General features: G+C 30.1%; 1 protein-coding gene and 1 pseudogene across 1 annotated transcript; both read left to right on the top strand.

Annotated features, from left to right (window-relative positions):
- Nucleotides 1–5,425: 5,425 nt before the first annotated feature.
- LOC126555629 (uncharacterized) lies at nt 5,426–7,686 on the top strand. Its single transcript, XM_050210526.1, has 5 exons — nt 5,426–5,477; nt 5,542–5,932; nt 6,537–6,794; nt 6,868–7,173; nt 7,317–7,686. The coding sequence occupies exons 1-5, from the start codon at nt 5,426–5,428 to the stop codon at nt 7,684–7,686; spliced, it is 1,377 nt and encodes a 458-aa protein (XP_050066483.1).
- Nucleotides 7,687–8,225: 539 nt separating this feature from the next.
- On the top strand, nt 8,226–11,286 carry LOC126555628 (uncharacterized; annotated as a pseudogene).
- The last annotated feature ends 15,570 nt before the right edge of the window (nt 11,287–26,856 follow it).

The raw sequence follows: 26,856 nt of genomic DNA, 5'->3' as shown, positions 1-26,856 counted from the left end.
ATGAGAAACATTAGCCATTTCACTTTTAGTGGGAATTTTCGATAATCTTACCATTTGTTGACTATCATTAATCTTGTCGTAAGGAGTTATTATTTTTATCATGCCCATAGAATGGAATGTATTCAAACCGTCAAGAGAACCAATATTGTGGTCTGCATTGTCACAAACATACTGCACAAAACACCCATCTTGTGGTGGAGAAACAAGAGGCTGGGGATGAAATAAACTTGAAGCTTCGTACAATAATGCTTCTTTGTATGATACACATACGCCTAGGCTTGATAAAATATCAACCAAACGTTGTGATGCATATTGTCTGTGACAATAAACGGCCAGCCCGAGCTGCAAAGGAGATCGAAATGACCGAGGACGGAGTGCAGACAAAATCATGTGACAAATCGTTTTACACACCCTTTTCTTTGACTCTAGATTTCCTTTGTTATTTTTTAAAAGAAGTTTTTCAACAAAAAATATCAACGTTTCGGGAATATTTTCATCTAGATCATTAAACAAGCTTGTGCTGGGTGGATAAAAATCTGTTTCATAGATTTTAGTATGTATATCTTGACGTAAAATATCTGCAGATGTATTAAGAAGCCTGCGGCGTTCATCATTGGGATGAATTTTTTTTTTTCGTACCATGCTTGATTCAGAATATTTATATGAGTTTCTCGAAAAGAAATAATTGTAAAACCTGTTTTTTTAGTCGTTATAATAATCCTGTCTCCATACTTCTCTTCAAGTTTTTTTTTAATAGTTTTGTTATCAGGTAAATAGTCAGACACAACTTCTTTTAACTCATTCAATGTAAACTGTGAGTCTTCGTTGTTTTCAATAAAAGAAAAAATTTTCTCCATTGCTGCTGCAACATTTTCATTTGCAGGACGACCCGATTTTTTTCCCGAGATACTGGTAGATTAAACTTATTCAAACAGTTTTGGTGATATTTTGCTTCAGCTGCAACTAAGTCTGTATTCAAAATTACACGTTTTTGAACAGCTTTTGCCCACTCATCTCCTCTTGCATTAGCTACATCAATGATATTTTTTTCAAAACCAAGAGTACAGACATGAGAAATTTTTAAACGAAGTTCCTTTCGTTTCTTATTTTCCTTTTTCTCGTCAGCATCTTTTCCACAAATAAAACAACAGTTTTTAAAATCAAAAACAAATTGACTTGACCTCATTTTCTTTTTCAAAGGACTCGTTGCAGCTGCAACTTCCTCCTCGTTCTCCCTTTTTTTTTTATATGCGTTGATACTCGATGGACGCGTATACTCTTTACGGCATTGAACATGAACTTTTGTTGAAGTTAATTTTTGCAATTGTTCATGTTTCCCATCACCTCTTTCAACACTAGCATTGATTAACTTATCTAATCCACGCTCAACCTCGACAGTAGAACCATCACCAAGCGATTTATCACAAATAAAACATTGAGCGTCACTTACACTCATTGTAACACGAGTCTTCTATAGTAGATTTAGAGGCAATTGAATAATTATTAACAAAATAATAAAAAGGAGGGGCACCCACTAATCACTGATATACATCCAAAACTAACAATAATAATAGCAATAATATATGATAATGTACAATTGACAAAATAACAATATGGATAATAGTCACCAGTCTTGTAGAGTTGCAACTGATGGCCCACAGTGGTCTGTAAAGTAAATGTACTTTACATTAAATTAAATTTTAGTTTTTATTCATAAAAAATTACATATATTTTTACCCTTGCATATTAACATGAGATACACGTATATAAATTCTGGTGTACTATAAGACTTACATTTATATATACGTAAGAGGTAGGTATTTAATACAATATTCAGTCTTGTAAAAGATACTTTTGAAAAGTATTCAAGTACAGATACAGATACTTATTTTCAAAAGTATTTAAAATACGTATCTGAATACTTGAAAAAAAAGTATTTAATTCGAGTAAAGGTATTTCAAATTTTATTAGGAAATCGATGGACTACATACATTCAATTAAATGGATATCTAGTATAGGCCACTAAAAATATTATAATATACCGAAACACAACGATGAACGATCTATAAATAAAAATATTGTACAATTTAAAATAGTGTTTGATTTTAAATACAGATACTTTCAAAAAAGTATTCAAATACTGTGCCCAAGTACTTTTTTAAAATGTATTTAGAATACGTACCTATTTGAGTACTTAAAAAGTATTTGAATACTTTTACTCAAATACTTTACAAGACTGATAATATTAAATACCTAATTTATTAAATCTTAATATTATTTATTTTAATAAGTTATCTTGTCTCTTCATTCTACATTTAATCTTTAGGATACGATTTTAATATAGTTATATAAAATAGTATTATGTTAATAATAAAGTATCAATAAGAAATATTGAACTTGAATGACTAATATCATAACATTTATATTATTCCAATTAAAAATATCAATATCAGATTCAGATAAGGTTTCAATGTATGAGGAAATTCAAAAAAAATAATTTTAAAAACTGAAATGTGCTTATAATCAAAGCTTAAAGTTAAATAAATAAACGCTCATGGTGATAGAAAATATGGTTCAAATTACATACATTTTGATAGTTAAATAATATTTATGGCTTTTGTTGTATCAAATCAATTAACAAATGGGTAATATAGGTAGTTAATAAAATAAATATGTCATTTAGATAATATTTTATTATACTTACTTAATTAGGTTACTTTTGAGACCACTGTATCCCGCTAATACACGACTGACGCACTTTCCAGAAAAGGACGCACACACGCGGCTTATATGAAAATAATATGACGCCGTGTAACACTCGCCAAGTCGGAGGCGTCACAAAAACAAACAACTACTATTAGACATTTAGACTTTGTAGACTGTAGGCTTAGAGATAGAGAAGTATGGTAGACTGTGGGCTGGGCCGGGGGGTATCGAATATAATGAGTTCTAGAAAGATATTATCTTATCGATACTGACCGACAACAATTACCGATAAGACGTCGACCGTCGACGGTCTTGTACGGTCGTACACCGTATTGAATCTATAAATATATCTGAATATTCATATGTTTACCAGATAGGTACCTACAATATACATATTTGTTTATTAATTACATAATTTTATTGGCGTTTATCATGATAAATATTGCTCTGATGAAAAAATGTTATGAGACCATTTTTATGTAAAATTATTTTTTCTTTAACTTTGGTCATTAGCATTTTTGTCGTAAAGTCAACAGTTACAGAGAAAATCTCAAAAAACCGTTTTTGAGCGTCTTTGCATTGGTGCCAACTGTAATTTGATTAGCATTTATCATGATAAATACTGCTCTGACAAAGAAAAGTTATAGAATCTTGTTTATGTAAAATTGTTTGTTTTTTCACATTGTATAGACATATTTTTGTTGTAAAATCAATATTTACTGAGAAAATCTCGAAAAACTGGTTTTGAGCATCTTTGCAGTGTTGCCAACTGTTATGCGTACACTTTTAGTACTTTCAGTAAACGATTGTTTAGCCTTAGAAAAATATTATTATAATTAGGTTAGCTATATAAAAAAAAAAATTAATGAAATAATTATTGTAAACTTACTATTTTATTCGACCAACAACAATTGATGGAAATACATGTTTGTATAATAACTTTCTATGTTGTTTCATAAAAAAACATGATTTCTCAAAATGTAATGAACAAATTACACTATATTTGGTCACGTCTTTTTGATTTAGATAATTTTCTACTAAAAAATTATCCCATTTTTCTCTAATATTACCTTTAGTAGGAAACCTGAAACAAACATTACACTATATTTTCAAACGTCTAGACATATATTTTTAAAATCTTAATCATACCTGTGAAAAGATATATTAGCAGATTTCGAATTTTGATTCTCTGTTCTTCCACATACTAGACAACTAGGCATTGTGAGAATTACTACTAAAAAACACGTCTAGTCAAACATAAAAAATAATGGAAATATGGAATAGTAAAATGTAAACCGTAGTCATAAATCAAAATTCGTAATCGTTAACGGATGCAATGCATTGAGTGAAACTGTATGATAACATTGCTGATAACATTTAACATGCGGTACGTTTTACAATCTTTTTGTACAATATTTTTTTTATCAATAACGAAAGCCCTGTTAAATATACACGTTTTGCGCATCAATAAGTTAACATCGGCGATATCAGGGTTGCCATCCATACGATAATTATCGTACGCATACGATTATTTCATGATTGTGTACGATGTACGATAAATCTTAACTATCGTACACAAAAATACGATAATTTAATAATTTTACTAAAATCCAAAAATTCAAAAATAGATTTTTGTACTTTCTAAATTATTTGTTATCTTATATTAATCTTTTGACGGTTATCTTTTTTATTGGTTTTGGTACGTCGTTTAATGTTATATGTCCTGTTCTGATGTTCTGTGACTGTCTTTCAATATTAAAATTTAGAATTTTTTTGTTATTTACTTGGTTAAAAGCTTAAATTTTTTGAAAATAAAAATGGAAGTTGACTCAGATATTCCAGGGTGTAGTTGTAGTATGACTAGTAGCCCGACAACACCAAAAAAAATTCGAATGAATAGAGGCGGTGACATGGCAAAGAGTGAAAAACCAAAACATCGTTCACAAAAATTTCGGACAGAGTGGCAGAAAAATCATTTGTTTAAAACGTGGTTAATGCCAGTTAAATGTAACGAATATGAAGCATACTGCAAATATTGTAAGCAAACAATAAAATCAGAAATTACTGTTTTAAAAAATCACGCACTTGGTAAAAAACACAAATCAATTATGTTGAGTGGACATCAAAAACAACCACCTGTTTCTCTGTTCACAACAGAAACTGATTCAGATATTAAAAAAAAGCAATTGGTATCCATTGCCGAAATAAAATTAGCAGCGTATTTTGCTGAACATAATGTGCCGTTTTTAGGAGCCGATCACTTGTCAGAATTACTTACGGAAGTATTTCCTGACTCTGAAATTGCTAAGAATATTAATGTTAAGAGAACTAAAACGACAGCGATCATTAAAAATGTAATCGGTAGTTCTCAAAAGTTGGTTTTATCTGAGAAATTAAAAAAACAAAAATTTAGCCTGATGACAGACGAGTCAACTGATATCGGTACAATAAAAACTTCCTGTGTAGTTGCAAGGTAAATAAATATGTTTTTATATAATATAGTACTTTTTAATATAAATAATTTTTTTATTCCAGATTTTATGATGAATCTAGTGAAATTATTGAAAGCGTATTTTGGCAACTACACAATGTTTATGACACAGATAATCCTAGTTCAGCCAGTGCCGAACACCTTTATAACGGTTTGATTTCCACGCTTAACGAATATGAAATACCATTAACCAATATAATTGGTTTTGGTAGTGATGGATATAACGTTATGATGGGCCAACATAACTCTGTTGTTTCTCGACTGCGCGAGTCATGTCCAGGTATAAAACACTTACAAAAAAAGTGTGTTTGCATTTTTTTCATGTAACTTCATTATGTTTTTAGGCATTTTTCTAATGAAATGTGTATGCCATTCGGCCCACTTATGTGCAAGCGAAGCATGTAAACAATTGCCTCGTGCCTTAGAGGATATGGCAAGAAATATTTTTAATTTTCTAAAGAGTAGTTCAAAGAGGCAAGCAGAACTTAAACAATTCCAGATGTTTTTGAATCTTAAGCCCCACAAAATGTTACATCCTTCACAAACGCGTTGGTTATCTCTAATTGCAGTAGTCAGTAGAATATTAGAACAATGGGATAGTCTGAAACTATATTTTACTGACACTTACTTAAGTCAACGTTTGATTTCAACTGAGACGATATACTATGGATTAAATGATCCATTCATGAAGCTTGGGTTTTTGTTTTTAAATTGGAGCTTGCCGTTATTTACAAGGTATACAAATTATTAACTAATTAACATATTTTATCAGTGCCATGTGTCTCATACTATATTGCAGGGCTTCAAAAGGTTTAATGACTAATATTAAAACTATTTATGTAGAAATGAATTATGAAACTAATGTTATTTAATATCTTAATATCTATTTACTAATTAACTATTACTGTTACTATTACTGTAACTATTACTGTTGTCCAGGACCTTATCAAAATTAAGAAGTATAAATATAGATTTTTGTCCTTATTTTCATGTAATCCTATTAATAGTATTAGGTATATTACTATAAATAAATAACAAACGTTTCGTTTTGTTGGTTTTAGAATTCGTGACCACTGTTTTTTTCTTTTTGGGTAATATAGTTAAATATAGTTAACTTTTCGTAGGTATTACTTAAAAATACTTTAAGTAACCTATGCCTAAACCTAATTGTAGTTTATAGTTGGAGTAAATTGTTGATTATTCTGATAAATCCTGAGGGGCCTCAAGATTTTTGTTTGCACACAGGCCTGAAGTAGTCTAGTTACGGCATTCCATATTTATGTTATAGTATATTTTTATTAATTTCATAATCATATCAATATTATGTTGTATACTGTAGGTTTAATATGTATTTCCAAACAGAGCAAGTAGTCATATTAGAATTGCATGATAAAATTATTAATCTGTCAAAAGAAATTTTACTATGCTTTCTTAAAAGAAGTTATGTATTACAAACGCCATTGGACAATATAAATCCTAACAATGGTGAGTTTCAACTTATAGATTCTGGGTTATACCTTGGGGTGGGCGTTATGGATTTGGTCAATGATCCAAAAGTTTTAGCTGATAATGTTAGACGGAAGGATTTTTTTAAAAGGTAAACAAAATAATTTAATTAAAATTATGACTTTTGATTTGGTGGTTGTATAAATACATTTTATTATGATTAGGTGTAGAGATTTTTTTATTGTTGCTGCCATGGAAATAAAAAAGCGTTACAATATGTCTGATCCAGTACTATCAAAATTACACATGCTTAAACCAGAGAATGCAATATCTCATGCTTTCAGGGAAACTTCTCCTACTCTGTTAAACCTAATTAAAGTTTTACCAAGGGTTGTGACTGAACCACAGATGATTCAGATAATTGACGATGGTTGGAGATGTCTACCTATTTTAGTTTCAACTTTAGACTATGATATCATAGTAAAATCAACTGACCCGAAAACTAAAGTAGTACCAGCTGATTTGTTCTGGTAATTATAATGTTCACTGGTATTTTTTTATATTATTTAAAATAATAATAATATTTAATTATATTTGTGCTATGTATTTATACATATATATTTAAATCATGTAATATATTAATAATATATTTTTATTTATTTATTGGTTATAGGACTACAATAAAAAAATTATTTTCAGAGTGTGAAATATTGGCAAATTATGCCTTGATTATTTTAAGTTTACCACACTCAAATGCAAACTGTGAGAGAGTATTTTCCTCAGTTAACTGCCTCAAAACTAAGCTGCGTAGTAGGCTCAATACAACTACAATAAATGGGGTCCTACATGCGAAACAAAATATTAAGAGTAGTGGTAGTAATAATTGTGTCAAATTTACACCAACAGACGATATGCTGAGCAGGATGACAAAAAAATTATTATACATTAGTGATAGTCATCACGATTTAAAGGACTACCCTACAGCTGCAGCAGCTGCTGTTGAACTTGTTGAAGAAGGGGACTTAGCAATGTTCAATGCGTAGACCATGGTGTATCAATATTTAGATGACGTAGATATGAGTAGACATATCAATATTGACAATTTATATCTCTTATCTCCTTGGAGATTATTATTATTATGATGATTATTATCAAATTATTTTTTTCCGCTTTTATAGATGTATATACAATTTGTTTTTTATTTATTCAATTTATAACTTTTTATAATATGACTTGTTAGTCTATTAGTCGTCCTCCGACGAATTATACAAATACGTGTTTATCATTAATCATTTTTGCATGATTTTTTTTCACCTAAACACTACCTTGAATACATTTTCGGACTTTCGGTCTTCCAGCCGAATAAATTGTAATGAACACAAATACATAATCGCACGCGAGCGTAGCGAGGTGCCAAATTTTTTGTACGATAGTTTTTTTCTAAAATATGGTAAGTACGATAATTTGATAACTACAGTACGATATGTTCAGCTGTAGAGGTTGGCAACCCTGCACGCAAATCCGGTTCAGTAGTACATTGTTGTATATCGACTCATACACATGTCCGATTTTTCCACGCAAAATGTCCGAAATCGACGATGTTGACATCGAGTTGTTGATCGGTGAAGTCAAAAGTCGTAAAGAAATTTGGAACATCGCTGATGAAAATTATCACGATAGGACCAAAAAAAGAAGTGCTTGGATAAGCATCTGTCAGAATTTTTTTCCATCGTTTGATGAAAAGGATGACAAAGAAAGAAATGATATATGTATGTATTCGCAAATGATTCGCAATATTATTAAAATTCGTCAAAATCTCGAAAATGCACAGATTATTTTGTAGTTACAAATTTATAAAGTATTCTAAATACTATGATAATTGATAGCTATTTGATAACTATGAAAAACTGTCGAAACTTTGATGTTTTTAAATATTATTAACATATGTTTATTGACAAATTAAGTAAATTCTTAGGTGAACTATACAATTAGCAACTATTATATTATAATTTATAATTTTTTTGTATTTTTCTCTTACCCATCATATTTTATATTATATTATATTATATTAAAAAAAAAGTAACAAATATTTTATAAAAACAATTGTACATGTAAATTTAAACTCCCTGAAATATTATGATAATACTTACCTAAATTTACTGATTCAACCAAATTTAAATATAGTATAAATTATAATTTTTTAATTTAAATAACATTAAAAAAAAAGTTCTTAAATGTAATTATTTTGCCAATGAACACTGCCAACATCCGAAACAAAATAATCAGCCAACTTATTTCTTGTTTGAATATACTGGTTAGTTGTACTTGTTGTTCCTCTATCTTGTTCTGCGTCAACAAATCCTGTAACACTCATGACATCTTGTATGTTGCTTCCATCTCTAACTCTAACATAGTTATGAAGTGAACAACATGTTTTTACCACTTGAATGGCTAAATCCAAATTAGCATTTATGGGCTTATGAAATATTTTCCATTTATTTGACATTATACCAAACCCACTTTCAACATGCCTCCTAGCTCTGGAGAGTCTGTAATTAAAAACCCTTTTCTTATGAGACAATACTTTTCCACGGTAAGGTCTCATGATGTTCGACGAAAGAGAGAAAGCTTCATCACCAATAAATGTGTAAGGCATATTTATATTAGTACCTGGAAGGGGTCGGCCTTTTGGAATGTTTAGTGTATTATTTTCAAGTGCCTTATAAAAATTTGTCTTTTCAAAAATCGTACTATCAGATTCTTTACCGAATATAAATATAAATATATGTCAATATAAATAAACTTGTAGTTTACATCTACGATGCCGAGCAAAACAATTGAAAAATAATTTTTATAATTATAAAAAAGTGACCCACTCATCTTCGGTTTACAAATCTAACGTGTTTACCATCGATTGCCCCTAAGCAATTGGGAAACTGACTGTAGTTTTGAAATCCATCAGCTATATCTATCCATTGTTCTTCCTTCAGGTCAGGAAATGTTTCAGATCGTAGTACTTCCCATATAACACCGCAAACTCTTCTCAAAATTTTTCCAATAGTTGAGTGTCCTATCCTATAAGTTAAATGTAAATCTATCTGATCACAGCCACTTCCCAAGTACCTGTAATTAAATTACGACTCATATAATTATACTCATATATGTTTAGATTCTGAGTGAATTCTTAGTCACAGTTTTTTTTTATAATCATTTAAAGTTCAAATTTTGACAAAATACTGAAAAACACGAAAATTAGCATATTATTTTGAGTTGAGAATTCATAAAAATTTTTCTTTTTAAATCTAAGGTTTTTAAAATGTAATACAAGACTCTTCATAAGTATGTCTAATTATATTAAAAAACCAAGAATAAGTATTTTAGTTATTTTTTTTTGTAATTGTCAATGCTGGGCAAGTTAACGATTTTTTTTAACTCATGTTAAGTTATTTTAAAATAATAAAGTTAGGTTAAATTGAAAGTTAATCATATTTTTTTCGTTAACTCGTTAAGTTAAAAGTTAAAAGTTAACTTTGAAAAAAAAGCAACTTAACTTAATTTAAAGTTAAAATTTTCTAATTTGCAAATAAAAGATTGCACACATAATATTAGTTTTTCTACGCTCAAAAAATTACTGGGGAATTTTTTTAAAATTTTACATAAAAGTAGTAACTAGCTATTAACTTAACGTTTTAACTTAATTTTAACTTTTAACTCGTTAATGCCCAGCCTTGGTGATTGTACAATATTAGTTCAACTTATACCGGCTACCGTATTAATAACTAAGTACTTAAGAGGATTTATTTTTTCTTAGGTGAAAAACTTATCAAAAAGTGGAGAAACATAAAAGACAATTACACTAAAAGTAAAAAAAAAAACAAAACGACGTCAGGACAGGGTGCCAACTTATGTAGACGTTACATTTATGATCGCCAGCTATCTTTTTACTAACAGCCGGGGCCACAACCAATACACAGGGTAGTTTTGATGGGAACGAGGAACAGGAGGATACAGAATTATTAGCAAACCAATCTAACGAAGAAGCTGAAACACCTCCCTCATACACACAAAGCAGTTCATCAAAAAAACGCAAACACGACTTAGAGTCATCTTTAATAGATTATTTAAACACTCCTATTCCTAGTCAAATTATAACAACACCAGCTCCAGAACCAAATCCAGACAGGTCTTTTTTCGATAGCATATTGCCATCCATTGCAAATTTAACAGAAGACCAGAAAATAGAATTCCGCTGTGAGGTACTAAATATTATAAAACGGATGAGGGCTGCAACTTTACCGCAACAAAACTATGGTTATCCACGAATTAATCAGGATTATTTATATGCTAATCAAACATCACAGTTATCAAACTACTATCCTCAAATTGCATCATACCAACATCAAACTCCCAATTACATGCAACAACGGCCCCAAAAATTTACTCGGTCTGGTCCATATTCTGCTCCACTTCCTCAATCAAATAACATGCAACAAAACCCGCCAAGATATACTCAACCGGGTCCATATTCTGCTCCACTTCCTCAATCAAATAACTATGGGATGGATTCCAATCCTACATCTCCATGTATATCAATTGGAAACAGTTACTGTGTTAGTGAAGAAGATAGTCTTGACATTAATTAAAAATATTTAACAAAGTAATATTATTTTATTTGGTACATTACTTATACTTTTCCTACGTGTATATTTTGTAATGTTAAACCCAATATTTTTAAAAAGTAAATAAATATGTTTTTCACGTTTAAACCTTTTATATAATATATTATTTTATATATACATTTAGTACTTACTTACGCTAATAAATAATAACAATAGAATTAACTTACCTCAAAGTTACTGCAATCATTTCTAGTGGTGGTATAGAGAGTCTCATGCACGTGTCTTGAGAGATTATCTTTGGAGATACTTTTGTTGCTAGTTCGTCAAACGAGCGAACACTCATTCGAAAATAAGTAAAAAACTTTTCTGGATTTTCTCTTATATCACTAAATGTAGCATAAAATTCACCTCTTAATAATCTAGAATCTGCAAATGGGTGCACCCAGTAACGCCTATCATACATTCGTACATATTTTTTGTGCACCAAGTAAGCTAAAACAGCCTTTTTTTTGTAATAAACCTCCATAGTTGGTAACTGAATGGCATCTAAAAACTAAAAGTGATGTACCATGCTGAAAGCCGTCTCGGGCGACTGGATGACGTGCGGTTACCGCAACAAAAACGCAATGGTGTGTATTCAACAACTGCGGCGCCGCAGCGGCGAAAAACGCACGTGTGCATCGGGCCTTATCTTTATACATTTAATTTGTATAATAATCTTATTTTACTTGTAGATAAAGATAAAGATATTCATAACTTACATTCTTACATTACTCTTTAAGTACTTAATATTTTAAACTTAAATTATATATATTGTAGATATCGTTTGTTTGATGTTAATTTAATTAAAATATAAATACATTTATCGAATAAGATAATATTTTTAAAAATACAAAATATTGCATGTTTCATATTGCCTATTAGATAAAGATCATTGTATAGAATGCCCGGGCCAAGTGTGATAATTTATACATTGACTGTCTACAGTGAGCAGTCTATACATTGCCCGGGCATTTTATAAAATACCCGGTTTTCTTCATTGCCCGTAACATATATATAAATTTGATCGGCTTTCTTGATATTATACTTAGTTTAATTGTTCAAAACGTCTTTGTATACTATATTATATGTGAAGTTATCATTTGGTACCAAAATATATTGTTTTTCTGGAGTTCCAACCCGAGATAAGCCAACATATAACTTTCCATGGGAAAAACACTGTTCTCTCAGGTCAATGCCCACCATAGAAAATGTTTGTCCCTGGGACTTATTAATAGTTATGGCAAAAGCAATTTTTACTGGATACTGTAGCCTTTTGAATGGTATGGGTAAATACATCGGAATCATTGGTATTCACGGATTTTAAGACAGTTGTCCTACTGCTGGCCCTGTGAGTATAGTCGCTACGATTATATTCTCCCGCAACTCTCTTATTAGCAGCCTTGTGCCATTACAAATGTGGAGGGGGGCTTAAGTTTCTTTATAGCATGATTGGAGTGCCAACAATAAATATAAATTCATGGAAAGGTAAGTCGGAGGGGCTCAAAGAATTTAAAAAATTCTTGAGGATAGTGCACTGTTTCCTCAATATTACACACAATGTCAATGGACTTTTATTGTTTGATTTGACCGGGAATTTTCTCTAAAATCAGTTTATTAATCTCATTCACTGTATCGTTTCTGGATGACACTATTGCCCTAGAACAAAGCCAATGATAATCTCTTTCCAATAACTGGTCAAGATCTAGACATATTGCGTCTATCAGATGTTCTAACCTATGTTATATGTGACCTACTTTATCATCAAGCTTAATGTCATCGCTAGTACTGTTTGTGTTAGGACAGCTAATTTATCCTTCTCCATGATTCAGTAGCTGTTGAGGGAAGTCGTTATCGTTGTTGTCGCTCAAATGGGTTCTCATGTTTATTCGTAAATTGATAGATTCAACAGAACTCCATAAGTAAGATGATTTTAAGCATTCCCTGATCACTGAGTTCCTGTTGTTATTATAGGCAGTGTTAAGCGAAAATCGCCCGCAAAAACAAAAGTAACACCACCCATAACACGATCTGCGTTTCTGAGATCTTTAAGCTTAGGTGTATATGTATGCTTAAGAAGACCACATAAGAGAAAAACCCAAACGGCAAAAAAAAATCTAAAACATCAAAGGGCAATTCCAGACAAGAGTTGTTAAAGCTTGAGGAAAAAAAATAAAATTACTTCATAGTGAAGAAAAAGACGATGAAGACTTTATGTTTTTAAAAAGTCTATTACCTGATTTGAAGTCTTCATCTAGATCACAAAAAATGAGAAAAAAAATCAAATTTCAAGAAATTTTATACAACGAAATTATTAATAATGAGCCTACAAATTATACACATTATTCAAGCACACCAGCATCAGTTTCTACGCAGTCATCAATTTCAACTGAAGATAATTCTCATTCGCAACCATTGCAACATATCAATTTTAACAATACTAACCAGTTCGTAAATGGCCCTATAGAACCTGTATTATACCTGCATTATATAATATGTAAAATAAGCTACAAATGGGTGAGTATTCTGAGTGTACGTTGCTTTGAGAAACGTTAACAGTGTATTTTGTAGTTGGATTTATTCATGATATGATTTAAGTATGTTATTTAAAAATTAAATAAAAATACCTTTATGAATAATATGGTAATAACATTTTATGATTTTATGATTTTATACAACATTAATTCTGTTGTCAACATTGAGATATTCTTCTTGCAACATAAGTATTTTAACATCATGTAAAGAGATTAATCTAGTAAACTCAAGTATTTCTGTGTTTGATTTATATTAAATATGGGTTAGGTTGAAACTCAATATATTATGTATGTAAATTTATAATACTACTGTTGAAATATTAAATTATAATTTAGTTATTACTCTGTAGATAGTATACAATAAGTACTTTAGATTAGATATATAGTTATACATTTATAAGGGAAGCAAATTGCTGAGATAACACATTCATATTTGCGTGTAGCATTTCATATAATACTGCAAAAGTATGTTTTTATTAGAACGGCAGTCGAGATACACGATCCGTTGCCGTCGTACGTGTTTATTAGTGCGTTAGATAATTATTTTACAATATATATTAATTAGTTTGTTAATTTAAATTTACACGTGTTTGGATTACTTTATTATTTTATTCCTTTCAACAGGTTATGGGTCCAGTAGCCAGACAGTGAAGGGTTAAGTTTTTTTTTAATAAACAATAATATTTAATATTGTCGAAATGCGTTCGCGTAGTAAGTGCGTAGATCGTGTATAGCGCAGAAAACGTTTTTGGTGTTATTAACTAACCAATATCGGAGTCAATGCTTATGACCAAAACATTAATGACTTTGCCAGAAAACTATAAATATTTCTACAGTGTATGGGATTCGATACCAAATGTGGATAAATCATTGTCTAATTTATCATCTAGACCAGTCATGCCCAACCCGCGGCCTGCGGGCCACATGTAGCCCTCCAAGGTATTCCATGTGGACCGTTAGTTACAAATTATTAAAATAAAACAAAATATTCCAAAAAAAGTAAAATCATTACAAAATAAAATTTAAATTAATTTATAAATAAAAAATACAATAATAAAAATAAAAATAAAAAGTATATAAAAATGCTTTTAATGTGAAATTTGAATTTGTGTTTCGTTTACTAATAATGAAAAATCTGGTTGGAATTTAGTTGTTCCAATCCTAAAAATTGAATGAAGGTGTTCATCCGTTAGTCGCGATCTATGAACTGATTTTGTTTGTTTCATCCGTGGAAATATTTGTTCATATATATACGTCGAGACAAATACAGTTGCCATTTTCATCATAATGTTTCTCAAAGCAGAGAAATCTTCGTGTGAAAGCGTTGAATAAAAAAAAAAAACTAAAGAGTATCTACACTACATGCAGATACATCGGTACATGTATATGTTTTGTTTCTACTGAATATAGTTGACATAAGAATGTCAATGTCAATTTGGTATTAGAATAAAAAAAAAAAAGTCGGCAAGTGGGTACCGCTCTGCTGTACATTAGGGGGTGGGGTTGACCTCGGACTAGAGTAGGTTAAATTTGATGACGATATCGACTATTGATAGGTATCATTGTATACGAAAAGCGATTCTGAACAGAGATGATTTGTCAGTCTAAATATTTAACGTTAGATATAAATATAAACAATTTTATGAATTTTGAACTACAAAATAATTTGCAAATATTCATGATTTTGACGAGTTTTTGTCAAAATTTGAACTTCAAATGCTAATAAAAAAAATTGTGCCTATGTATTCTTATAATTTAATTTTTTTTACCGCTATAATAATAACTTATGAGGAACTTTGTATTAATTTTTCAAATATTTTGACTCCGCCAAAAAAATTTTATCGACACTTCAAAAAAAAATTCTTAGGAAAATTGAAAATTTCATTTGTCTATAAATATCTCAAAAAAAGTCAAAATGTTTTGAAAATCAAATCACGTAAAGAAAATGACAATCTAAATAACTGGTAAAATTTTTAATTATTTACGACTTATACTATTTGAATAATAACAAATATCAAAAATCGTTTGAGGCTAAACCGTTATTTAACTCGGTTTTTTAAAAATTTAAATTTCAAACACTCATAAAAATTTTTTGTCTGAATCCGGCAGAGTTTTTTTTACAGATGTTTGAAGAAAAATGTATGGAGAATCTTGTACCAAATTTTCAAAACTTAGTTATAAAAGAAAACATTTTTACGATTTTCCAACCACAAAATTAGTTGCAAATTTTCGCAATTTTGACATATTTCGTATAAATTTGAACTTTAAGCACTTATAAAAAAAAATTGTGACTAACAATTTCGGATTTTTTTTTATCACTTCAAGAACAACTTATAAGAAACCTTGTATTACATTTTCAAGATTTTCTGGTCCGCCAAAAAATTTTTATCGTTATTTAAAAAAAAAAAATACTTAGAAAAATTGAAAATTTCAATTGTCTATAAATAGTTCAAAAAAAGTCAAAATTCTTTGAAAATTTAACTGTGTATGGAGAACGCTAATATAAACATTTGGTGAAAATTTCAAGTATTTAAATCGATTAGTTTTTGAGTTATAGCAAAATAAAAAATTCGATTTTGACGAAAACTGGTTTTGCGTAAAAAATCCCGTTTTTCCCGATTCATTTAAAAAAATAACTTTTGACCCCCTAAAGTACCAACTAGATTCAATTTCCTTTTCAAAGAGGGCCTGAAGTCAAAAATCGAAACATTCTTACTGCTCCAAATGTTGTCGACAGACACAAAAAAAACACACATCATTGTAAAATCAATACATTCATCACTCCGTTCAGAATCTAAAAATAAAAGATAGTAAAGATAAAAAAAATAAAAAAATTTAAAAATAGTTAGATTAAACTAATAATATAATATATATATTTTTTTTATTTATTTATTTTTTTATTCATTTTTACATAGCAACCGGTTGCTATAACAACCATTTGCAATAAACAATCGCGGTCTCAAATGGTAACATTCTAAATGTCGGACAAATTAACAGAATGAACCTCAGCCATAAGACATATACATGTCAATTTTAAAATATCATCGTTTTTCATTGATTGAAATTCATCATAGTAAAATGAATTTGTTTTTAACTCAATAAGTTCAAGTTAAAAAAAGTATCAACATAAATTTCATCAATATTGAATGGATTTTCAAATAAACGCAACGATTTTTCGTGTAATTTAATATCTGAAAATCGAGATGAAATATCGGTTTGCAATTTGTTTAAAATATCTATAAATCGATTTGTTGAACATAATGATTTTGTTTTATTATAAAATATTTGGCAGTTCTCAATATGACTGAAATCATTGCGCTCAATTTGATTAAAAAATAATTTTAATTTTGCATCAAATGCTTTAATAGAATTATACATGTCAAATATGAATTTTCCAGGGCTTTGTAGTTTAAGATTTAAAATATTTAAATGTGTTGTTACGTCTGTAAGAAAAGCTAAATCGTAAAACCAATTATCATCTTTAAGTTCTAAAATTTGTTTTCCCTTGTCGATCATGAACATTTCAATTTCTTCTCGTAGATCAAAAAATCGTTTCAAAACCTTTACTCTGCTTAACCATCAAATATGATTATGGTACACCACATCATTGTACTCAGCTTCTATTTCGAGAAGAAAACTTTGAAACTATCTATGAGTAAGGCCATGAGACCTAATAAAATTAATCGCTTTTGTTACAACAGACATAACATGTTCGAGATCTATACCTTTTTCACAGAGAGCCTGCCGATGAATAATACAGTGAATATTAATAGGAGGTTCAATATTTTTCAATTTTAAAAGTTTATTTACTCTATCAACAAAACCAATATTCTCTCCTCTAAAATTTGGAGCGCCGTCTGTTGTCATGCAACTTAGATTTCTCCAATCGAGCTTAAAATCTTAAAGACAAAGATCTACTTTTTCAAATATATCAGCCCCTGTTGTTCGATCATGCATACTAGAAGAAGAAGCCAACTCCTCTGTTATATTAAAATTAATATCAATTCCACGAATAATTATTAGCAGCTGGGCAGTATCGGTGATATCGGTACTCTCATCCAGTGCTAGCGAAAAATATTTAAAATCTCGTGCTTTATTCTGTTGCTGTGTAAGTATATTATTCCTTATATTTTAAACACGTCTGGTAATTGTGTTTATTACTTATTTCCTTAAAAAGTTCTAATTTTTCAGGAATTATTTCTTCAACCGCAGTTAAAATACATTTTTGTATAAAATCTCCTTCACTTAGAGGTTTAGTTTCACTAGCTATCAAATTCGCTACTTTATAGCTCGCTTGTACAACATTTGTTTTAGTTGAACTTTGTTTTTTAAATAAATTTGAAACATTTTGGGTGTGGATATCTTTTTTGAATGCTTCTAACTTAGTAACAAGTAATTCTCCTAAATAAATAATATTACACGACATTAAGTTTTTGTATAACTTAATTATATTGAAAATAATAGCTTATCTTTTAAATAGCCAAATTTTTCTTCATGTTTTGTTTCATAATATTGTTTGATATTAAATTCTTTAAAAACTGAAACCGTTGCACGACACACAAGGTAAACAGCCTTTCTATTAATTTCAATGAAAAAGTAACTTATTGACCATTTTTCGTTAAAAATTCGGTAATCGCCATTGTATTTGCGCTTTTTTCTGTCGGGCATTTTAAAATAGAAATTTTATGATTTAAAATCAATATCACCCGTGCACTTTTAAGACGTACTGATCAAGTTAATTCGTTCCTACAAAGTGTACCTCAATTTATAATCTATGCAATAGTCAATAAAAAAGATAAGAAAATCAGTCCAATATGTATCTTCATATTATATTGCAACCTACTATGTGTAACTAAATTATATTAAGATTGAGATTATGAGTACTTTTATATTTGGTGGCCTGCTTGATTACAAATGTTTACTAAAGTGGCCCGCCGAGAAAAAAAGGTTGGTGTAGTGAGCCGGTCTTGGTGAAGATGGCTCAGCACGATTTAACGAAGAAGGCCACTTCGTCGTATGTCTTCTTCAGAGAGTGTAGGAAGCTTGAAGGTTAATAAACAACTCGTTTGAATTAAAAGTTATTTATTCACTGAGACAATGTATATAATAAAAGCTAGCCCGACGTGTTGTTAAGTATAGAACAACGCCATCGGTCTATGCGTGAGTGAGGCTTAACTATGTCTAATTCTTAATACTACCACAACCCCTTTTATATTTAACTATTTGGGCGTAGTCCTCAAAATATACGTACGTGTCATGGTAAACAGGAAATTCGACTATAAGTTTCTATTTCATGTTTACTATGACCAATTATTTAAATACATAATTTTAATCTTAAAAATCTATATAAACGATTATTAAAACCATGCTCGTAATCCAATTATCTAATTATCTATTATTAAATATAATATATTAATATTCAGTATTCTAAATCTAAACAACTAATATCAGCTCAGGGTAACAGGAATGATGTAATTAAACAGAAATGTAATATGCCGGATAACTACATTGGGCATCACTGATCTAGACTCATGGTAGAGGAAACAAGGCAAACTCGAGGATACGATGTACAGAAAGATACTGCAAGTAGCAGTGAATTATCTGCAAAGAAATCGTTTGGAACATTAAAAGAAAAACATACAAAAATTGCCAATTCTGAAAAACAACGAAACAATGATAAAAAACCAGGCAAGTGTAATCATTGCAAAAAACCAGGGCATTGGAAGCGTGAATGCCGAATTTTCTTAAAGGAACAAAAAGAAAAGCATAAAAACGAGTCAAACACAGGAAATGCGTTGGTCGGAGTAAAATCAAAATACATCGAAATATGCGAGTCAGAAAAATGGTATGTGGATTCAGGTGCAAGCGATCACATGACCAGTAGAAAAGAATGGTTCAGTAATTATGAGTTATTTGAAGTGCAGTTACCAGTACGTATCGGTGATGGTAAACCTATCATGGCATTTGGTAAAGGTAGTATAAATGTTCAAGTGAAAATCGATGATAAATGGGTTGATAGTTATTTGTCAAACGTTTTGCATGTACCTGATCTTAAAGTAAATTTGTTTTCGTGTGGAGCGTGTCTTGACAAAGGTACAAAAATGACGACAGACAGTGATGGTTGTACATTTAAAAAGGACAATAGTGTAGTTGCTATTAGATCTCGTGAGAATAAAATGTTTTCAATGGTTCCGAGAATAAAATCATTAAATCAAGCTGAACAAGCAAATGTTGCAGTTAAAATTCTCACGTTACTTCAGTGGCATGAAATGTTAAGTCATCAGAATGTCCAATATATTCGAAGCTACTTGAAACATATGCGCATTCCATATAAAGAAACAATAAACAAATTTTTCTGCTGCGCTTGCATTTATGGTAAACAACACAGAAAATCATTCACGTTAAGTAATACAAAAACTATTAAGCCAGGTCAGTTAATTCACAGTGATGTATGTGGCCACACGGAGGAAAATTCTCTTCTAGGTAAACGGTATTTTGTTATATAAATGTGTATTTTAAGAAAGAAAAATCAGAAGTTAAAAATAAACTTGAACTATTTTTAAATACAGTCAAAAATCAGTTAAATATTTCATTACATTAAGAAGTGATTGTAGTATGGAATATAAGAATACTAAAGTAAAAGCCATATTGGATAAACTTGGTATAAAACATGAAACGTACCATACATACCTCAGCACAATGGCAAAGCGGAAAGATCAATGCGAACAGTTGTGGAAGCGCCCAGAACTATGTTATACAGCAAAAATTTATCTAAGACACTTTGGGCAGAGGCAGTGAATACAGTCGTATACACAATAAATCGTACTGATAACACAGGTCAAGAAGGAAAAACACCTTACAATTTATGGTTCAATAAAACACCAAATATAAGTCATCTGAAAATATTTGGTAGCGAAGTCTATGTACCTAAGGCGAAACGAAGAAAATGGGATAAAAAGGGAAGAAAAAGCATTTTCGTTGGATACTCAGAAGAAACGAAAGGATATCGTACATACTTTGATGGAAAAAAAGTTTCGATAAGCCGAGATGTAATATTCAAAGAGTTTACAAAATCATCAACAGCTACAGAAGTAAAAATTATAAATGAAAGAGGAGAGGTAGAAATCAATTCAAAAAATGTAGCTGAAAACGTGGAAGACAAAAATGACGTAGAAGAAAAACTGGATGTTGATGAACAGATGCCAGTAAGAGTAGAAGAGCAACAATAGACGATACTAAGTGACAGAGAAAAACTCAACAAACCTATTAGGTATTGAGATGCATTTTCCTCAACAAGCAGTGACCCAGTTACATATAAAGAAGCTATGACGGTCAACAATGCAGACAATTGGAAGGCAGCAATGGACGACGAAATGATATAATCGCTGAAAAATGAAATTTGAAAATTAGTAAATTTACCAAGAAATAAAAATCTAATAAATAATGGGTGGATATATAAAACTAAGTACAAACTAAATGGAGAAATGGATCGATTTAAAGCTAGACTAGCCGTAAAAGGCTGTGCACAAGTGTTTGGAATAGACTACCAAAAACATTTAGCCCCGTAGTTAAGTATGATTCGATTCGTATGATACTAGCCATAGCAGCAGTAAAGAAAATAGTTCTTAAACAATTCGATATAAAAACAGCATTTCTTTACGGTGACCTCGAAGAAGAAATATACACGAATCAGCCTATAGGATATGAAGATGGAAGCACTCAAGTATGCAAACTTCAGCGGAGCTTGTATGGACTGAAGCAAGCCCCCAGATGCTGGAACAGGAAATTCAAAAATATGTTAAACAATTTCAATCTAAAAGAGACCAAAGCAAATTCATGTATGTTCATAAGTAAGAGAAATAATCATTTATTAATAGTAGCCATTTTTGTAGACGATGGACTTATAGCAGCAACAACTGACGAGCAGTTCAATAACTTGGTCAGATGTCTCAAAGACAACTTTGAAACAAAAGAAATCAATATGTACCAATTCCTGGGCATAGAAGTAAACAGGAAGATCGATGGATCAATATTTATACACCAGACATCGTACTGTGAGCGCATCATTTCCAAGTTCAATAAATGTGCAAATGTTGTACACATACTTACTGATTCTCAACACACCTTAGACTCAACTGTGTTAAAAACGGAATCAATACAAGTAGAGTGAGTTCCATATCGTGAAGCAGTTGGGAGTTTGCTATACTTGAGTCAAATAACGAGACCCGATATAACATTTGCCATTAATTTGGTCAGTCGTTATCTTGATAAACCTCAAAAAGTGCATTGGAATGCAGTAAAACGCATCTTTAAATATTTCAAGTCCACACCAAATTATGGACTTTTGTATAGTTACGATATAAATATTAATGTATTTGGTTATAGTGATGCAGATTATGCTGGTGATGCAATAACAAGGAGATCTACATCAGGATCAGTGTTCTTTGTTGGCAAGGGATTAGTTGTATGGAGTTCACAGAGACAGAAATCAGTGTCACTTTCTACTACAGAGTCAGAGTATATTTCACTAAGCCAAGCAGTACAGGAGCTTACCTGGTTAATACTATTAATGGGCGATCTTCTGGAAACACAGAAAGTAAAACCTATTATATATGCAGATAATCAGAGTGCTATACGTCTTATAAAAAATTCTGAATTTCATAAAAGATCAAAACATATCAATGTAAGGTATCATTATGTCAGGGAACAGTATGCAGAAGGAAAGTTCATGTTGGAGTACGTGAGAAGTGAAGATCAACTAGCAGACATCATGACGAAACCAATTCCAACGAGATAATTTGAATACCTCAGAGAAAAGATAGGGATACAGAATAATAATTCTTAATTGTATAATTGAATTAGAATTTAAGAGGGAGTGTTGAAATATTAAATTATAATTTAGTTATTACCCTGTAGATAGAATACAATAAGTAGTAGTGTCATACTGTAGATTAGATGTATAGTTATACATTTATATAGGAAGCAAATTGCTGAGATGACAGATTCATATTTGTGTGTAGCATTTCATATAATACTGCGATAGTATGTTTTTATTGGAACGGCAGTCGAGATACACGACCCGTTGCCGTCGTACGTTTATTAGTGCGTTATATAAACTAAGTCAAAGTTATGTATTAATTATATTAGTACCAAATCCAAAATGTGATATTGTTTTTTGGCTAAAAATGTTATTGTTTATTGTTATAACTTATAAGTTGTAAAAATAATATACATTAAACATGTATAATCCAAGTTGTGATGGTTTTATTTTTACTCAAAAAATATAGTTGAAGTGTTGAGTATTTATTTGTATATTATTGGTTTATTCACCATAAGATAAAAAAAAAAAATGATAAGATGTTATAATTTTAAATACATATTGCCATATTGGAAATCAATTAAACAATAGGTAAGTCAAAAAACATGTAAAAACTGTATAATATACTTATACACTACCTAGTTTAGGTTGTATACGATTGTGTATGGTAATTTGGTGTTTAGACGTTTAATCGTTTAGTACATTAATTTAATATGCATATTATAGTATATGTCTGTAATAGAAGCCTAGATAGGGTTTGAGACAGATTTATTGTTGTATGCGGTTCATTTAATGTGTGTTTGGGCTATTTGGCCAACTCGTTATGAGGTGCACGTTTTAGACAGGACACATGTATTTTCCGCGGTGGTTGCTGGTCGGTGAGGAAAACACTTTCTCGACCTGCTTCTCCAACCTTACCGGTCCCCACCACTTTGGTGCGAATCCGGCGTGGAAATCTTTGTGCGCCTTTGATAGGTGGTGTGCTTTGTAGTATACTACATCGCCCTTGCCGAACTTCACCGGTGTCACGGTGTTCGTGCTCGGTTGTACCCCTACCTTTTTGCCTAAAACTCTTCCTGTGATTTTTATAAAGTCGTAGACCAGTCGCTGCGGTGCCTGTACTTTGTACTGGCAGCCGTTGCGTACCGTGTCAGTACCAAACCAAATAATGAAGACATGGATGTTGAAATAATTACAGATGTACAGCCTATAAATATTGAAGAAATAATAGTAAATAATACAATATTGATTGAGATCCCTAATGAAACAAATACATCATACATGAATACAGAACTATTTCAAAATAATAATAACATTACCACTAAAGATGCTGAGACTAATTTTAGACCATTAAATTTATATACAGAAAAAATATTAACTGATCAAATATTAATTGAACCAAATACATCAACAGTTGGTGCTAATTTGATTTTAGAAAATACTGATTTTCATCCTTTGATAGAATCAGTATCAAATGTATCAATAAACAATGATTCAGAATATATTGATCCTATAACTATATAAGTTATAACCTAGGTTTTATACAAAAAAATTGTAATAATTTAAATATCTAGTATACAAGAAGTCGCTATTACCATTTGTTTGTTTTTATCGAACAAATTTGAATTAAATAATGTAAAAACATTTACTCATCAATTCACTATAATATATAAGAATAGCACACTATTGAAAATAGTGAACAAAAATTTGCTATGCACGTTTATACGTTTTTTTTTTTTTACGTTTCTATGTAAGACAGAAACAACAAACGCATGGGTAGTACCTTCTTAATAAAAAAAATATAAACCAGCTAAAGTAGAGTTAAATTATATTAAAAAATATTTACTTCTTAATACACAAAATGTATTTTTTTTCAAGTGATTTCTTATTTTCAGTATTTATTTATTTATAAATTTAATATAAACGTAGAATGTAGGATATACGTATTTATTTGTATCTAACTGATAGTATAATAACATGTTTATAAAAATAAAAAGTCAATTATTTCAATATAGGTATTACATGTTGGTTGTAAAAATATTATTTTCAAAATTATATTTATTCATTGCCTATTGTTTCTAAAATCGTATTTTAATTTTGTATTAGGTAATTAGGCTAATATAATGTCTTCGAAAAAGCCATCAGGGTCTTGGTTTGCAAAACAAAGATTTAAAAAAGAAAACGAAAGTAAAAAATTAGCAAAAGGTATAAATAGATGGTTAATTTCTGAAACCAATAATGCTAATAATGTTGTAGTTGCACCACCTGAACTAGAACCATCTGGTATATCTTCTAACCATTTAAAAAATTCAGAAGTAGAATCTAAAAAACAAATTGACAATGTGGATTATGTTATTAAAAATAACCAAATAGATATTGACTGTAATATTAATTTTAACGACCCTGGAACTTGGCTACCAATTACTTCATCTATTAGAACACTATTGGTAGAAAAGGGGCCACAACATTATGAACCAAAACATATGCCAAGTGATGATAAAGGTCGGCACTTCAGTAAAAAGTGGTTTTATAGAAATTTGTCTAATGGGGAGAAAGTGTGAAGACATTGGCTCATGTACAGTGAAGGGAAAAATTCTATATTTTGTTTTCCATGTTTATTATTTTCTAATGCAATAAAACATGTGCTTTTTTAAATAATGGTTTTAATGACTGGCAGCAATTGAATCCATATATTCCAGATCATGAAAAATCTAAAAGTCATTTAAATAATTTTATATCTTGGAAAGAATTTGAAAAAAGAATACATATGAGAGTAACAATAGACTGTGGATTTGAAAAGTCTATTGCAAAAGAAAAAGAAAAATGGCTTAACATATTGAGAATTATAATTGATGTTATACTTTTTTGCTCGAAAAATAATTTAGCTCTTAGAAGTAGGTACTACTGAAAAATTTGGTGATTTTAACTCTGGTATCTTTTTACAGTTAATAGAACTTATAAGTCACTATTCTCCCATATTAGCTCAACATTTCCAAGAAGTTAAGCAATCTAATTTTTGTACTAGTTATTTTTCACCTACGACTCAAAATGAAATTATTGTTTTACTAGGACAAACAATAAGAAATAAAATTATAACAAGTAATAAAGAGGCAAAATATTATGGTATTATGTTTGATTGTACACCTGATATATCACATAAAGAACAAATGTCGCAAATTATTAGATACCTATGTTAAAATAGATAATACTGAGATTTCGACTGAATAAAGTTTTATCGATTTTATACAATCAAGAGAGAAAACAGGTACTGGATTGGCAAGTGAAATATTAAAAAAATTAGAAGAGGATGGAATAGAACTAAAAAATTGTCGAGCACAAGAATATGATAATGGGGCAAATATGGCTGGAAAATATAATGGTGTGCAAGCAGTAATATGTAGAAAAATGAGTTAGCCACATTTATTCTATGTGCTGCACATAGCTTGAATAGAATTGGAGTTCATGCTGCAGAAACATCGCCCACAATGATTTCATTTTTTGGAACTGTTCAGAACGTATTTAATATTTTTTTTTTATTCCGTTTCACGTTGGTCATCAAAAAAACAAGCTGTTTCTACAATAAATCAACATATTACATAAATTTATGAAATTTTGCAATGTATGTCAAATGATGAAACTCTAAGTGTGGATACGATCGAAGGAGCTAAATGTCTTCTTCGTTTACTTAACTTCAAAATATTTATCTTATTGGATATTTGGGACCTAATTTTAACACAAATTGACTTAATAAATTGTTCCTTGCAATCAAAAAATCAAACAGTAGATACAGCTTCATTTATGTTAAAAGGGTTAATATCATCTATAATAAATATCAGAAATAATGGATTTAATATCTCATTAAACAATGCAAAAACAACAGCTGCATTTTTAAGTATCCCTTCACAGTTTCAAGAAAAACGTTCAAAAATTGCCAAACGACATTTCGACGATTCACCGAATGATGAACAAATATTGAAAGCAGAACAAGAACTAAAAAGAGAATGTTATTTAGCCATTGATTCAATTATTTCTAATTTTAGCTGGAGATATGAACAGATGAATAAAATTGTATCAGATTTTGGATTTTTAAATGGTAATAAATTATTTAATATGAAATCAGAAGATGTGTTGAAATGGTCAAAAGATTTGGCTATTAAATACTCAGAAGACCTCAATGGATTTGATCTGTATTCCGAATTAGAG

This window comes from Aphis gossypii, unplaced genomic scaffold, assembly GCF_020184175.1.
Source record: "Aphis gossypii isolate Hap1 unplaced genomic scaffold, ASM2018417v2 Contig00959, whole genome shotgun sequence".
NCBI lineage: Eukaryota > Metazoa > Arthropoda > Insecta > Hemiptera > Aphididae > Aphis > Aphis gossypii.
This window is presented reverse-complemented; position numbering and strand designations above follow the sequence as displayed.

Bases quoted from the DNA above. Each gene is read 5' to 3' on its own strand.
- LOC126555629 (XM_050210526.1), top strand. From the start codon at position 5,426: ATGATGGGCCAACATAACTCTGTTGTTTCTCGACTGCGCGAGTCATGT. The intron at 5,478-5,541 runs GTATAAAACACT...TTATGTTTTTAG, and splicing joins ACTGCGCGAGTCATGTCCAG to GCATTTTTCTAATGAAATGT. The intron at 5,933-6,536 runs GTATACAAATTA...TGTATACTGTAG, and splicing joins AGCTTGCCGTTATTTACAAG to GTTTAATATGTATTTCCAAA.